Source organism: Ornithorhynchus anatinus, chromosome 2 (assembly GCF_004115215.2).
Source record: "Ornithorhynchus anatinus isolate Pmale09 chromosome 2, mOrnAna1.pri.v4, whole genome shotgun sequence".
Classification (NCBI taxonomy): Eukaryota; Metazoa; Chordata; class Mammalia; order Monotremata; family Ornithorhynchidae; genus Ornithorhynchus; species Ornithorhynchus anatinus.
In genome coordinates, this window is record NC_041729.1 from 134,254,678 (window position 1) to 134,271,298 (window position 16,621).

Below are 16,621 nucleotides of genomic sequence, written 5' to 3' on the forward strand. Positions count from 1 at the left end.
CCTCCTCAAATCCAATAAACAATCACTCTCCCCCTCTTCAAAGCCTTATTGAAGGCCCATCTCCCCCAAGAGGCCTTCCCAGACTAAGCCCCATTTTTCCTCATCCCCCACTCCCTTCTGCATCACCCTGACTTGCTCTCTTTACTCTTCCCCCTTCCAAGCCCCACAGCTCTTATAATGGTGGTTGGTATTTGTTAAGCGCTTACTATGTGCAAAGCACTATTCAAAGCGCTGGGGGGATACAAGGTGATCAGGTTGTCCCACGTGGGGCTCACAGTTTTAATCCCCATTTTACAGATGAGGTAACTGAGGCACAGAGAAGTTAAGTGACTTGCCCAAAGTCACACAGTGTGGAGTCGGCATTAGAACCCATGACCTCTGACTCCCAAGCCCGGGCTCTTTCCACTGAGCCACACCCTTATGTCCACGGTGGTAATTTTATTTATTTGTATTGATGTCTGCCTCCCCGCTCCCGACTGTAAGCTCATTGTGGGCAGGAAAATCACTGTTTATTGTAGTACTGTACTTTCCCAAGAGCTTAGTACAGTGCTCTGCACACAGGTAGCACTCAAAAATACGATTGAATGAATGAATCTGGAATAGACAGAGGAGGGCTGGGCTTTTGGACAATAGAAGACATTCCATTCTCCTTGGGATTGGTGCTGAGGTCTATTTGGGGCTGAATCTCAACCAATACTTTTAAAACAACTGCCTCTCCTCATTTGAAATGACTGCTTCGGATGAGTGTTAAACATGGTACTTGTTAAGCACTTACTATGTGCCAACCACTGGGGCAGATACAACTCAGTCTGGTTGAACACAGTGCCTTTGCTACATGGGCTGTCACTCTTCTCCCATTTTACAGATGAGGTATCTGAGGCACAGAGAAGTGAAGGACTTGCCCAATATCACACAGTAGACACGTGGAGGAGCTGGGAGTTAGATATCGGTCAGCCAATGTCAATCAAATATGTTTGAAGAGGTCTTTTTCAAAGATTTTGAAAGGTTCTTTTTTAATGGCATTTGTTAAGCGCTTACTAATAATGATAATAATGTTGGTATTTGTTAAGCACTTACTATGTGCAGAGCACAGTTTTAAGCGCTGGGGTAGATACAGGGTAATCAGATTGTCCCACATGAGGCTCACAGTCTTAAATCCCATTTAACAGATGAGGTAACTGAGGCATAGAGAAGTTAAGTGACTTGCCCACTGTCACACAACTGCCAAGTGGCAGAGCTGGGATTCGAACCCATGACCTCTGACTCCCAAGCCTGGGCTCTTTCCACTAAGCCACGCTGCTTCTCTATGTGCCAGGCACTGTACTACTATGTGCCAGGCACTGTACTAAGTGCTGGGGTAGAAACAAGCTAATCGAATTGGACACATTCCACCTCCCACATGGGGAATCACAGTCAAACGCCATTTACAGATGAGGTGACTGAGGCACAGAGACGTGAAGGGACTTGTCCAAGGTCACACAGAAGACAGGAGGCAGAGATGGGGTTAGAACTCAAGTCCTTCTGATTCGCAGGCCTGTGTTCTATCCACTAGGCCATGCCGCTTCTCTCTTCTAAAGGAGTTCAGACCCCAGACCTGCATTATGTCTACTGGAAAAAATGATGAAGCAAAAATGTTCTTGTCAGATCCAAAATTAAAGATTACACCCCAACTTTTCCATCCTTCACACAGCACAATCCTAATATAAGTTAAACATAAATAGCAAGCATGATTCAAAAGCAACTCAGACTCAAAAAGTATGAAAAGTTATTAATAAAAATACACCCATAGATCTGCATATGTGGATGCATGTGTCTGAATACACAAACTTTTGGGTCTTCTCCCTGCACCACTCCACCAAAAACAAGAAAATTGCAAATATCAAGCTATTAGACAATCTTAAAATGGCGGACGTGGATCTCCGATCCAGATACAAGATAAACGGATAAAAGGGCAGTTTTTTCCACCGATTGGCTAAAGTAATCCAGTTAGCATTCCCCCATTAGGAAATCCTCCCTCCACCGTGTCGACTGTGTGTGAAAAGCTGGGGGTGGTAGGGTAGGCTTTGGTGGTTTTGTCCGCAGCTCTTCAGCATGAAGCTGGCTAGAACTTTCCTAAGGATGTATTTCCCAGGTCCAGTATGATCAGAACTCCGGAGGGAAGGCCGGAACTAGGAGCCGCAGCATCGGCTACGATCACACGCAGCCAAGAACACACCGTGCCGGTGGCTTAACGGACAGACCACGAGCCTGGGAGTCGGAAGGACCCGGGTTCTAATCCACTGGTCTGTCGTGTGACCTTGGACGAGTTGCTTCCCTTCTCTGGGACTCAGTTCCCTCATCTGTACAATGGGGATTAAGACTGTGAGCCTTATGTGGGACAGGGACTGGGTCCAACCAATTAACTTCTACCTACCTTAGTGCTTAGTAGGGTGCCTGACACATAGTAAGTGCTTAAAAAATACCATCTTCATCACCATTAGGGCAGTACTCTGAAGAGCTAATGGAGTAACCCCCGCCAAGGTGGCTCAGGGGTTTCAGGGCAGGTTGCAGCAGCTTCCGAGAAGAGACCCTTTCCCACCCTGCAAATGGCAGGGAGGAGCGGAAGGACACAGAGATAGAGGCCTCTCCTCTTCTCCCACACCCTTTTGTGTCACCCTAACTTGTTTCCCTTACCCATCTGCCCTCCCAGCCCTTATCTGTATTATGTCCACATCCATAGCTTCTTTATATTAACGCCTCTCTCCCCATCTAGACTGTAAGCTTACTGTAGGCAGGGAATGTCTGCTTAATAATAATAATGGCATTTGTTAAGCGCTTACTATGTGCAAAGCACTGTTCTAAGCACTGGAGAGGATACAAGGTGATCAAGTTGTCCCACCTGGGGCTCACAGTCTTAATCCCCATTTTACAGATGAAGTAACTGAGGCACAGAGAAGTTAAGTGACTTGTCCAAAGTCACACAGCTGACAAGCAGCTGAGCCGGGATTTGAACCCATGATCTCTGACTCTCAAGCCCTTGCTCTTTCCACTGAGCCACATGGTCCTCTCCCAAGCGCTTAAGTGCTCTGCACACCATAAACGCTCAAGAAATATGACTGACCTATGCTTACACCACAATTCCTTCCAGACTATAAGCTTCTTGTGGGCACAGAACATTGAGACTGTGAGCCCCACATGGGACAGGGATTGTGTCCAACCCGGTTTGCCTGTATCCATCCCAGTGCTTAGTACAGTGCCTGGCACATAATAACCACTTCACAAATACCACAATTATTATGTCTACCTACTGTGCTGTACTGTAATCGCCCAACGTTTTGTTTATTTTAATGGTATTTCTTAAGCGCTTACTATGTGCCGGGCACCGTCTTAAGCGCTGGGAAAGAGATAAGTTAATCAAGTTGGACACAGTCCTTGTCCCTCATAAAGCTCACAGCCTTAACTCTCATTTTACAGATGAGGTGACTGAGGCACAGAGACATTAAGTGACATGCCCGAGGTCACACAGCAGACAAATGGTAAAGCCAGGATTAGAATCCAGGTCCTTCTGACTTCCAGGCCTGTGCTCTCTCCACTAGGCCATGCTGTTTCTCTGTATACAATAATCACTCAATAAATACTACTGATTGACGGACTTACAAATCTGTGAAAAAAGGCCCCGAAGGACTGTAGACTCAAGAAGATTTTTGGGAGAAAAGGCGAGCAGCAGAATCCCCTATTACTTTTAGAACATTGTGTCTGGAAATCCTTCCTAATTAAGCTAATTTTACAAATTTTCCAGGGTGCAAAAGGCACCCAGAAAGGGGCTCCCAAATGGGGGAAATACCTTACTTAGAAAGCTGAGTTTGATTATGGGAGGGGGTTCACCTCTCCAATTTATAGAGATACACAATGGGGACCATCAGTTCATTGAGGGCAGGGAATGTGTCCGTTTACTCTTCTATTATTCTCTCCCAGCATTTAGTATAGTGCTCTGCACACAGTATGCACTCAAAAGATACGATGGAATGAATGGATACATGGCTCAAAGTGAAAGGGATTCAAAGGGGCTTCACTAAAACAAAGCCAAAACCCACGACCATCCTCCAGTTCTAAATGGGGCTTCAGCAGGTGGGGCAAAAATAAAAAAAAGAGTGCTTCTATTAGCTCGGAGGTTCTTCACTATTCTGATGTTATTACCTATTAGCTGGAGTACAGAGGACGGGAAGAGGCATTCACAATTTTTTTTTTAAACTAGGAGACAACCATCATATTCAATACTTGTCAGGGGTGGGGAACAAATGCCATACCCCCACTCATTATGCACAACACTTACATCTCTAGAAGCAGCGATCTGATTTATGTATTCTCCATCCGTGAATAAAATATTCTGCCCTTCCGCATGACAATCTGTATGGGGAGAAGAAAAAATAATCCCATTACACCATTAAACATACCCCCAAAAGGACCTTCCACCTTCTGTTGGTGTCACAATGGGAATTCTCCCTGGAATAAACATAAAATTTGACTCAGTGGGAAGTCAAACTTCACAAAAAGAATTAATGTCTTTCGGTAGACCAGGTTAACATTGACAATAAATATTTTAGTGAATTCTATGAACACTTGTACTACATATTAAACTTTCGGAAGCCTCTTGTATTCAAGGTTCTCAGAGAACAGGTACTTCCAAAAATGATTCTTCTTAGCTATAATCGAGTAGTAAACATGCATCACAGTAAACGAGCTATAACAAAGGGTTTAATGGCAACACCACCACATGCGATGCTATCCTTTCACAGACATAGCAGTGGTTAGTGAAGTGGAAAGAGATACACTTAAGACTTGTCGCTTGGAATCTGAAATCTTCCAATGCCAAAGAGCAGAAGCGATATTGGTAGCTTGAGTGATTGATGGCAGATGGGTAACACACTCTACAGGCAATGTTCAATTTACGTATAAACCGTACATTTTGGGAAAATTATTTTTCAGCAAGCAAGTATAAAGCGCGCTCTCTCTCACCCTCCCCCCAAAAATAATAATTACAGAAGAACTAGGATGAGTCTCGCCATTAATCATTAGACCAAAACAAAATTCTGTTTCTAGAGGCACCTGAATCAAAGACACACTTTATGGAATCCACTTAAGGTCCCCAAATAAGTTGTATTATGATCAATCTTTGCCCAGGAACTTCATACTAGCAGAATTCCTTATTATAAATATGCAAAACACAGGCAGACCCTTACCAAAGAGAGAATTCAGTGATCACAAACTGGAAAGAGAAACTGGGAGACACAAGGCCCACCGGAAGCCCAAAGAAGAGACTTGATAATCAAAAAGAAGAGAAATCGAACGAAATATTTCCTATGCCACCATACAGAATACCAAAAAGTACAAGAAAGATGCTTCTCAAGTTCTTAGCAGTAAGCTTTGTAACTAAAAAGCAAAGAAGAAAAACTCATTATGTCTTGGGAAATAAGGAAGGAGGGAAAAAGACAAAGGAAGAGGGAAGGGAAGGAGACAGCAAAGGAGTTTGGGGAAGTTTGTATCTACCCCATTGCTTAGTACAGTGCCTGATACAGAGTAAACACTTAATAAAGACCATATTCAAAAAAAAAAAAGGAAAATGGGAAGGTGAGCAAGCAAGGGAAAGCAGTGCAGGAGCAGCAATAAGAAAGCCTCCCAATAGAGGCAGCTTGAGGATGCTTTGAGGATTCAAAGCATAAAACCTATTCCAACATACAAACAATAATCTGACAACATGGCCAACACATGCACACACAGAAAACTGACCAAAGTGGGGGGAAAAAAAAAGCAAGTGCCTCTTTCTTTTTTTTTTTTTTTAATGCTCTTCATTTCTGGTCAAGCCAGAAAGAGTCTTCTGAAAGACTGAAAAATTATTTTCTACAGGTCAAGATGACAAAAAAAAACCCCAAAACCCAAGAATCATATAACACAATTTCAGTTCACACTCACTAGAAACAAGTTGTTTATCATCCCAATATGTAACCTCCCACCACCATCCCGCATCCCAACGATTCCATTCTCTTGCTTCTTCGGGAAGGCCTCCCTCGGGTGAAGTCTATGAAGGTCGAGCAGGTGGCTATCACAGTAGATTGATCCAACCTCGTTCAATTTCTACAGTAGTTATTGAGTGCGGAGCCAACGCTTGAAGGAGTCTTCTTCTTTTTACAGGTAGTAGAGTCAAGTCGGAAGATCCAGGATTAAAATTTCCATCTGTAGCTTCTTCCCAATCATGATTAGGCACAGTCGTTCATCCGGTGGTTTGAGCAAAAGTTTTGGTTCCATAATTTTTTTCCTACCCTCTTCAGGCTTGAAAAAACTTGTGGTTTTGCTTCCAGAAGAACATGTTTATGGGACACACAACACTGAACATTTCCCCTATGGGTTATTCCACTTAACATAAATCCCAAACACAGAATTTTCAAAAGCATGAACAAGTTACACGTTTAACTTTCAAGTCACATCATACACACTGACAAGACAGAGTAGGAAAGCCACAAGAAATGACTAGATTTAACACAAATCACCTTAGATGAGCATATTCTTATGAATGTTGACGGGACCCAGAGCTGTTTTGGGAAGAGGTTCTCAAATTGTCTTCTGAGCCCATACTAAAGATAGGCACTCAGAAACAAGATTAGAGGCGTGGCCAAGGGATTCATCATAGGATGTTTGAAACTCAAATCCCGGGAGTCATCGGAGTAACCTTCTTCAAAACACTGTGACAGGTGACCCCCTCTTAAAATAAGGATACCTGTCAGTTGCCATCTGAGAAAGGGTGTGGCTTAGTGGAAAGAGCCCAGGTCTGGGAGTCAGGGACCTGGATTCTAATTCCGGCTCAGCCATTATCGTGATTATGTTGTCTTGTTTTTGTCCATCTCTATCCGCCCATTAGACTGTAAGCCCGTCATTGGGCAGGGATTGTCTCTATCTGTTGCCTAATTGTACATTCCAAGCGCTTAGTTCAGTGCTCTGCACATAGTAAGCACTCAATAAATACTATTGAATGAACGAATTTGTCTATGTGACCTTGGTCAAGTCACTTTATTTTGCTGAGCCAGAGTTTCTTCATCTGTAAAATGCGAATTCATTGCTTGTTCTCTCTCCCCCTTGGACTGGGAGACCCAAGTGGAACAGGAGCTGCGCCCAACCTGCTGATCCTGTATCCACCCCCAAGTCTTAGTACACTGCTTGTCAGAGAGGAAGCGCTAAAATACCACATTATTGCCAAAGTATCCCAATCATGTCTAAACAATTAAAATCATACATTTTTACATAAATGTTCAGACATAATTATATTCAGACACAGGAGAATAAACAACGTTTTAGCATTAAAATGGGTTTTCCCTTGCTCAGATCCTGGATTTGCCATGCACATCATCTGTTACTATACTATATATGTCTGTGTATATATAAATATATATAAATGTATATATTTGGTAAAATACTCGAACATACGAACACATCCACACTGAACTCAAATTAAAGGTATAAAATATTCTCCAAAAATTAAGGAACAGTAGATTTTCCTTTCAAAAAGGTTTTGTGTATTAGCATAGCCTAGTGGAAAGAGCACAGGCTTGGGAGTCAGAGGACATGGGTTCTGATCCCCATTCCACCACTTAATTGCTGTGCGACCTTGGGCAAGCCACTTAACTTCTCTGTGCCTCAGTTATCTCATCTGTATAACAGGGATTAAGACTGTGAGCCCCACATGGAACAAACTGATTACCTGGAATCTACCTCACTGCTTAGAACAGTGCTTGGCACATAGTAAGTGCTTAACAAACACCTTATTATTATTATTATTATTATTATTATTTGAGAGAAACAATTGAGTCTAAAATAAATTGGGCTGAGGGCCCAAAAAAGTATTCCAATACGAACTAAAATTATGATCCCCCACACTGTTACTATACGTCTAATCCTCTCTGCTGAGTTAAAAAATTTTTATGTGAACCAAAGTTTCTTAATTGGGGGTCCTGATTCTGGTTGTGGGGAAAAGTTCCAGTAAACTGGTGAAGACTAGAGTTTTGAAACTCTAATCGTAGTACTAAAAATATTCTTTTTCTAACTCATATAGGAGCCTTTTCTAGACTGTAAACCCCAAGTGGGCAGGGAATACGTCAACCAACTCTGTTATATTGTATTCTCTCAAGTGCTTAGTAGCACTCGGTATGCGTTCAATAAATACAATTGATCGGTTGACCTAGAAGTCACCTGGCTCATCTACTCACTCCTCCTTTAGCATCTCTTCCCTTCTCAAGGAAGAGAAAGCACAGTCAGTCAACTTTATTTACTGAGCACTCACGGCATGCCGAGCGCTTGGGAGAGCACAATATAGCCATGTAACGGACACAATCCATGCCCACAATGACCTTAGAGACTAGAGATTCTCTCCCCCCTTTTTTCATTGATAATTTCATCACATTTCTGAGGGAAGAAAGCTGGGCAGATGTGGGTGAGGGGTAAATGGAGGAAAAATAACCCATACCACACTGAGCCAAGGGACTCCTGAGGGGAATCACTTGTCGGGAAAACTACGCATACTGACTTTAAAAATGTTTGCAGCGAGACCAAGTCGATAGGGCAAAGGCCTGGGAATCAGAAGGACCTGGGTTCTAATCAGAGCTCCTCCACTTGTCTGCCATGTGACTTTGGGCAAGTCACTTCATTTCTCTGGGCCTCTGTAAAATGGGGATTAAGACTGTGACTCCATTAAGACTATTATTTTGAATTACCTTCAATCTACCCCAGCGCTTAGAACAGTACCAGACACACAGTAAGCACTTAATAACATAAAAAACAAAACTGTGGCTTTTGTCAAACTATCTGCAAGATATAGTAATAAGAATAACAATAATAATAGTAATGCTTCCTTATGTTGACAGAGATTTTTAAAATGCAAATATCTACTTGGACAGACCTATTAGAATATAAGAGAATCATACCTGGCAACGTTACAGTTCCATCTTGTTCCAGTGTTTCAGGGTTTATTCTTATGGCTGTCATGCTGTGATTGTTCACATCTCTATATAACAAATAACCCTGGAAATTACAAAATAATTTCACTTATTTCCTTGCAAAATTGAGTACCATTGCAGAAACTGCGGCAGTAAGTTCACGTTAAACTCCAAATAACAATACACAAACAGTAGATATATATCTACCAAATATTAAATATACAGGAAGGAACAGATGCACTTTAAGTAATGGGATGAAATGTAATACTATACTATATATAAATATCAAATCTGTTAATTCAATTTGGCAGAAAAATAGGTAGGTTCACAAGAGAAAGGAGTCATCATTTAACTTCATTAAGTTCAAAGTGATCTTGGTTCTTCGCTGCAGGACAGATATGAGAGAGTACTCTTTTCCTAACTATCCTGAGGCAGACTAATTAAGTTATTATTGCAGGTGGCTACTGGAAAGAATGGCTAAAGATAGGGTTTGTTTGCCATGAGAACAAAAACTCCTCCCCATTGGCTGGAAAGCCCTCCATCACCTTACCTCCTCCAACCTCACCTCACTACTTCCCTACTCCAACCCAGCCCACACACTTCTCTCCTCTATTGCTCCCCTTCTCACTCTGCCTCGATCTCATCTATCTCACCACTGACCCCTCGCCCATATAATAATGATGTTGGTATTTGTTAAGTGCTTACTATGTGCAGAGCACTGTCCTAAGCGTGCTAAGCGTCCTAAGATACAGGGTAATGAGGTTGTCCCACGTAAGGCTCACAGTTAATCCCCATTTTACAGATGAGGTAATTGAGGCACAGAGAAGTTAAGTGATTTGCCCACAGTCACACAGCCGACAAGTGGCAGAGCCGGGATTAGAACTCATGACCTCTGACTCCCAAGCCCGGGCTCTTTCCACTGAGCCACGCTGCTTCTCTGTGTGGCCTGGAATGCCCACCTTCCCTCAAATCCGACAATGACTCTCCCCACGCCCGGCTTCAAAGCCTTATTGAAGGCACATCTCCTCCAAGAGGTTTTTCCTGACTAAAGTCCCCTTTTCTTTTCTCCCACTTCCTTCGGTCGCCCTGACTCACTCCCTTTATTCATCCCCCTTCCCAGCCCCATACCACTTATGTAAACATCTCTAATTTATTTGTGTTATGTCCGTCTCCCCTCTAAACTGTAAGCTCAGTGCAGGCCATGTGTCTGTTTAGTGTTACACTGTACTGTCCCAAGTGCTTAGTAGGGTGCTCTGCAAACAGTAAGCACTCAATAAATACAACCAAATAAATGAATGAATGAGAATCCGAGCAATGTTATGAGTGTGGCCTGGGTATCAGACTTTTTAGAGTCTATCACTGACTTACTATGTGCAGAGCACTGTCCTAAGCGCTGGGGTAGATACAGGGTAATGAGGTTGTCCCACGTGAGGCTCACAGTCTTCACTTCACAGTCCATTTTACACGAGGTAACTGAGGCACAGAGTGCACTGACATATCACTCTCTTCTCCCCCCTTTCCCTCTGCTCCTCCCCATCTCCCGTCCCCTCCCCTCAGCACTGTACTCGTCTGCTCGACTGTATATATTTTCATTACTCTATTTATTTTGTTAATGAGATGTACATCACCTTGATTCTATTTATTTGCCATTGTTTTAATGAGATGTTCCCCTAGATTCTATTTATTGCTATTGTTCTTGTCTGTCTGTCTCCCCCGATTAGACTGTAAACCCGTCAAAGGGCAGGGACTGTCTCTATCTGTTAACGATTTGTACATTCCAAGCGCTTAGTACAGTGCTCCGCACATAGTAAGCGCTCAATAAATACTATTGAATGAATGACGTTTTCAATTGGAGGAACTCAAATTGCGGTTTCTGATCTCTATATAAAAGGTGGATCACTTTGAACTCCCGAAACAGCCCGGGCTTGGGAGTCAGGGGTCATGGGTTCTAATCCCTGCTCTGCCACTTGTCAACTGTGTGACTTTGGGCAAGTCACTTCACATCTCTGTGCCTCAGTTACCACATCTGAAAAAGGGGGATTAAGACTGTGAGCCCCAAGTGGGACAACCTGATTACTCTGTATCTACCCCAGCGCTTAGAACAGTACTTTGCACATAGTAAGCACTTAACAAATACTATTATTATTATTATTATTACCTTTACTTAAACCCATTCAGATCACGGTTTATAGTTTAGTGCGTAAGAGCATGGGCCTGGCAGTCAGATGGACCTGGGTTCTAATCCCAGTTCCACCACATGCCTGCTGTGTGACCTTGGGCAAGTCACTTAATTTCTCTGGGCCTCAGTTACTTCATCTGTAATATGGGGATACAAGTCGAAGCCCCATGTGGGTCAAGTACTGCGTCCTACCTGATTAACCTGCCTCTCCCCCAGCACTTAGAACAGTGCTTGGCACTTTGAAAGGGCTTAATGAGTAACATAAGCTCTGCGAACATGGGCCAGAAGATAATCTATCACATGATTAGAGAAGCAGCATGGTTCAATGGAAAGAGCCTGGGCTTGGGAGTCAGAGGTCGTGGGTTCTAATCCCGACTCTGCCACTTGCCAGCTGTGTGACTTTGGGCAAGTCACTTCACTTCTCTGGGCCTCAGTCACCTCATCTGGAAAAGGGGGATTAAGACTGTGAGCCCCAAGTGGGACAACCTGATTACCTTGTATCTACCCCAGCGCATAGAAGAGTGCTTTGCACATAGTAAGCGCTTAAATTCCAAAATTATTATTATTATTATGTCTTTCTGCCTGGTAAGGTGACAAGCGTTATTACTTGTCCCGTTACTCTAGATTTCTTTGTTTCTACCACCTATTCTATAATTCCTCCCATAGTCAACAAGCTGTGGTAGCTTTCCTTGCACTCTTCTTCACTCACCCCTTCCTCTAAGCAGTTACCAGATATGTTTACGGAAACCTTGAGGCAGATGCAGGAGAATGCGGCTCATCTAGCGGATAGAGAACGGGCCCACAAGTCAGAACGACCTGGGTTTTAATCTTGGCTCCGCCACTCATCTGCTGTGTGACCTTAGGCAAGTCACTTCCCTGGGCCTGAGTTATCTCATCTGTATAAAGGGGATTAAGACTGGGGGCCCTCTGTGGGACGGTGACTGTGTCCAACCTGATTAACTTGTATCTACCCCATGCCTGGCACAAAGTGAGCACTAACAAATACCATTCCCATTCCCGTCCTTTGGCATGCTCCAGGGATTGACTGAGCGATTAAGACACACTACCACTGCTAGGCTTAGTTGACTACCTGAAGAGAAGGTGGAAAATTAAGGAGAAACTAGTCCTTCAAAAACTGTTTGCTGTAGATCTAGCTACTGAGTTGTAATAAGGGGAAAGGTCAACAGATAAAACACCTCCATCTGAAGCTATATGAAAAATGGTTAGAATGGTTAATTTTTTTTTAAATTAGCTGAATATCCATTTTCCTCACAGCCCGTTAAATGTAGATAATTCCATTTCTTCTATTTTGCAGCTGCAATAGTGATCATTTACAAGCCACTATAAATGAACTTGATCTTTTCCCCAGTGAAAGGGATTGGGGCTGGGGGGTGGGTGTCAGTGGGTTGCTAGTACATTACTATTAAAAATGGGGAAAAATTATAAACAGCCTAAATTTTTAAAATATTATTTGTCCTTATGAACCCCCCAAAATACTTTCAATACAAATTCATTTTATACATGAAGTTGTAGTACAAAAAAAAAAAAATAGACTGAAGCTACGCTTCTTGAAACTCGGGAAGTAATTTATTCTCTTTGAACAAATGTGAACCATATATTTAATTTACAGGAAAAAAAATTAAGGGTTTCGTTTTAGATAGTCTCCTACCTGAGCATACCCTAACCAAGACTTTTTTTCTTTTCTGTTTTTGATGCGGGATGTAGAATTGTATATATGACCCTGAAAGATAACAAAAGTTAGTGTGACGATTGTTAGAGTGAAATTTTACAGTTAATATTTTGCCAACAAGAAACCACACGTTCTAACTCACGATGACATGAAAAAGAAATGGGAACAAGAATACGTAGAGATGCAGGACATTCAGAGCACACATTTTCAAGTACAGGTGAGATCTTGTTAAAACGAGCTGGCATACAAGAACCTCATTATAATGAGAAAAGAACCACGGTACCATCTCGTAAATAATGCGATCTAAAGCAGGCAAGCTGTAGAATAATGCAAGCTTTGCTTTTATACGATTATTATTTGGAGTCCCTGCCTATTGACTAATATAATAGACTAAATGACTAGAACCCAGGAAATAAAAATGATCTCAGAGAGGAATAAACAGGAGGTGGCTGGTTATTCATCCATCATTCAAGAAACCTCAAACTAAAAAAGGACGGGAGTGATGATTTAAAAAAGAAAAAAAAACAGAGTGAGAGGAAATCCCTCTAGGAAGCGCCACGGGCTTCTCTTTAGCTGCTGCAGGACACATGGGTGATCTAGATTTCATACTAATCAATAATCAGCGTATAAAAGAAACACATTAGTCCAAATAAATCTAACTGGGACTTCTTATTCTGAAATATAAGACTGTGGCATTAATTGGCTCAATCTAAGCAATCACTGGCTAGAGTGTTCACTGTATACTGTTCACTGTTTCTGCATTTATGACCTCTCAAAATAGCAAGGTTTCACCTGTTATTAGGTTTACAAATTACTCATCAGTAAAACTAAATTAGAGGTTACACTAAAAGTCAAGGCACACACAAAGATCAGAGCAATGAGCTGGGGGGGCTTCTTCTCTTATGAGTTAGGACCGAGTCACATTACCCTCACTGTTCCGCTGTATCCCGACCCTATCTTATAGAGTCCGTCCTTGCATAATAGATAAAGAAAGAAGCCATCGTTTTGAAGTAGACACTGGTCATCTTCATCCACGGAAATTTCCTTCAGCGGCCATCTGTGCATCAGAGCGGCTTTCTTAATTCCATTGCTGAACCAGTCCTGGATTTGGATTTTGCCCACTAAAACTGCCTGTACGCTCCTCTGGAGAGAATTTAGGATTGTTGGCACCTAGACAAAGAAAAAACTGGCATTAGGATACTTTCCACAAAGCACAATCGATGCAGTGAATAGACTACTCGATCTCATGAAATCTACCCTAAATTCAGGGCAGAGATAACTCCGACAAAAGATATTTAGGTAACAAACCCAGAAAATAAATTTATCAGGTCTGATGGATTAATTTGCATGCATGAAGTGGTGATTATATCTTTTCTCTCTACCAAATGTAAGTTGATAATAATTATTAATCATAATTGTGGCATTTGATAAGCGCTTACTATGTTTCAAGCACTGCAGTAAAAGCTGGGGTAGATACAAGATAAATCAGGTCCCAGACGGGGCTCACAGTCTAAGTAGGAGGAGAGAGATATTGAATCCCCATTTTGCAGATAAGGAAACTGAGGCACAGAGATGTAAAGTGACTTGCCCAAGGCCACCCAGCAGACACGTGGCAGAGCCGGGACTAGGACCTAGGCTCTCTGAATCCCAGGCCCGCGCTCTTTCCACCGAGCCTCGCTGCTTCTCTTGATCAGTTCAGTAATTTTCATGAGAGTTCAATCATCAGTTAAGTGAAGATAGAAGCAGGGACCCCATTCCGAGATGGAAATTACTATCCTATTCATTACTTAATCCGAGAAAAATTCTAGGTGACAGCACACAAGAAAATACCTGAATAGTTTGGCACGCGTGGCTGCCATTGTTGGTGAGGATAGCAGAGATGGCCTGAAGAGTCCTCCCTGTTTCTCCCCACGCGGCTACCAGACTAAAGAGGCAAGCGCAGGAGAGGGCTGTAAGGGACTGGCCGGTGCTGTCGTTCATGCCGGTACTTCGGACGGTGATTTCCAAAAGGAGCTGGAAGAGAGACTCTGTGGAGAAAACACAACTCGATTACACTGGAGCGATGGACTGGAAAATCGGATACATTTCGACTGTTCCAATTACTTTTACCCCTCTGTCTGCAATACTAAATTGTACCTCGTAGAAATCCTGAAACTCACCACTCTACCAGAGAAAAGCATTAAAGAAAGCTACCTGTACTTCTCGGGCACTTCCAAGGAGATCGGGCCTTGAATTATGGATGAAATTGTAAATGTGTGGCAGTTACAATGAAGTTGCCTTATACTTGAATTTGCAAAATTCCAGAAAGAAGAGAAAAGAAAAATGAATACGTAGAGGGGTAAGTGCTTAAACAGTGTGTAACTTGATATGTACAGAATAGTAACTAGTACATTTGAGAAGCAGCGTGGCAAAAGCCCGGGCTTGGGAGTCAGAGGTCATGGGTTCTAATTCCAGCTCCGCCACTTGTCTGCTGTGTGACTTTGGGCAAGTCACTTAAAATCTGGGCCTCAGTTATCTCTTCTGCAATATGGGGATTACGACTGTGAGGCCCAAGTGGAACAACCTGATCACCTCGTATCTATCCCAGCGCTTAGAACAGTGCTCGGCACATAGCAAGTGCTTAACAAATACCATCATCATCATAAATCTGTGATTTTCACAGGAGTCTTGAGGTGGTAGAAGGAGGATATGACCTGGGGAGAAGAAAAATTGAATAGAGAAGGCCTTCTGGAGGAATAAGGAAAGGTAGACGAGTTACGTATCAGTAAGACTGGGTATTGAAAAAGTACAGGTTCTTAGAATACAAAAGGCCTCCTGAAGGCTAACTGTACAGCCTTGAATGAAGAGTCACAAACGACGCCATGGTTGTAGACTTCTGAGATGGGGGACACGGGGGATGAGAGACAGCTCTGCCGGTGGCCATCCACCAGGTAATCACTTCTACTGACTAAGACCCTCAATACAGCAGAGAACATGGTATTGAGAAAGAAAATACCCTAGATTTGGAAGAAATGATCCCTACCCTCAAGGAACTTCATTCATTCATTCTTATTTATTGAGCGTTTACTGTGTGCAGAGCACTGTACTAAGCACTTAGAAAGCACAATTCAGCAACAGAGCCTACACAGGGCTTGCAGTCTAGAAAGGGGGAGCCAGACATCAAAACAAGTAAACAGGCATCAATATAAACAGAATTATAGATATGTACATATATACACAAATGGTGTCGGGTGGGGAGAGGGGGTGGAGCAAAGGGAGCGAGTCAGGGCAATGGGGAGGGGCGGGGGAGCTGAGGAAAAGGGAGTTTAGTCTGGGAAGGCCTCTTGGAGGAGGTGAGCCTTCAGTAGGGCTTTGAAGGGGGAAGTGTGATTGTTTGGCAGATTTGAGGAGGGAGGGTGATTCAGACCAGAGGTAGGACATGGGCCAGGGGTCAACAGTGGGACAGGCGAGAACGAGCCACAGTGAGAAGGTTGGACGCGCCACAGTGAGAACACTTTCCACTCACAGAGGACACTTTTAAGAACATAAGCTCCTTGAGGGCAGGGAACGTATCTACCAACTCTCTTACATTGTACTCTCCCAAGCGTTTAGTACAGTTCTGCACATGGTAAGCACGCCTTAAATATCGCTGACTGGTTGGTGGATGAGGAGTTATGTTCTTTAGCGTATGTTAGAAATGGGCAAAAAGTGCTTCCTGTGTCCAAAAGTTACCGAGAGGTTTGAAGAGATCTTGGGAGCCTAGCCTAAATGGAAAGGATTCTCTCTAGAACCTATTTAATCCATAGTAATGGG

The 16,621-nt window shown here is 42.9% G+C and overlaps 1 protein-coding gene across 12 annotated transcripts in view; it reads right to left on the reverse strand.

The window, feature by feature from the left end:
* MYCBP2 (MYC binding protein 2) overlaps positions 1–16,621 on the reverse strand; it is a 311,532-nt gene that overhangs the window by 205,664 nt on the left and 89,247 nt on the right. For all 12 annotated transcript variants that reach the window (XM_029055680.1, XM_029055702.1, XM_029055705.1 and 9 more), the window contains exons 5-9: positions 14,660–14,856; positions 13,757–13,999; positions 12,809–12,880; positions 8,949–9,045; positions 4,313–4,386 (exon numbers count right to left, since the gene is read on the reverse strand). In XM_029055680.1, coding sequence (XP_028911513.1) covers positions 4,313–4,386; positions 8,949–9,045; positions 12,809–12,880; positions 13,757–13,999; positions 14,660–14,856 — 683 coding nt within the window. The remainder of the gene's footprint in view (positions 1–4,312; positions 4,387–8,948; positions 9,046–12,808; positions 12,881–13,756; positions 14,000–14,659; positions 14,857–16,621) is intronic.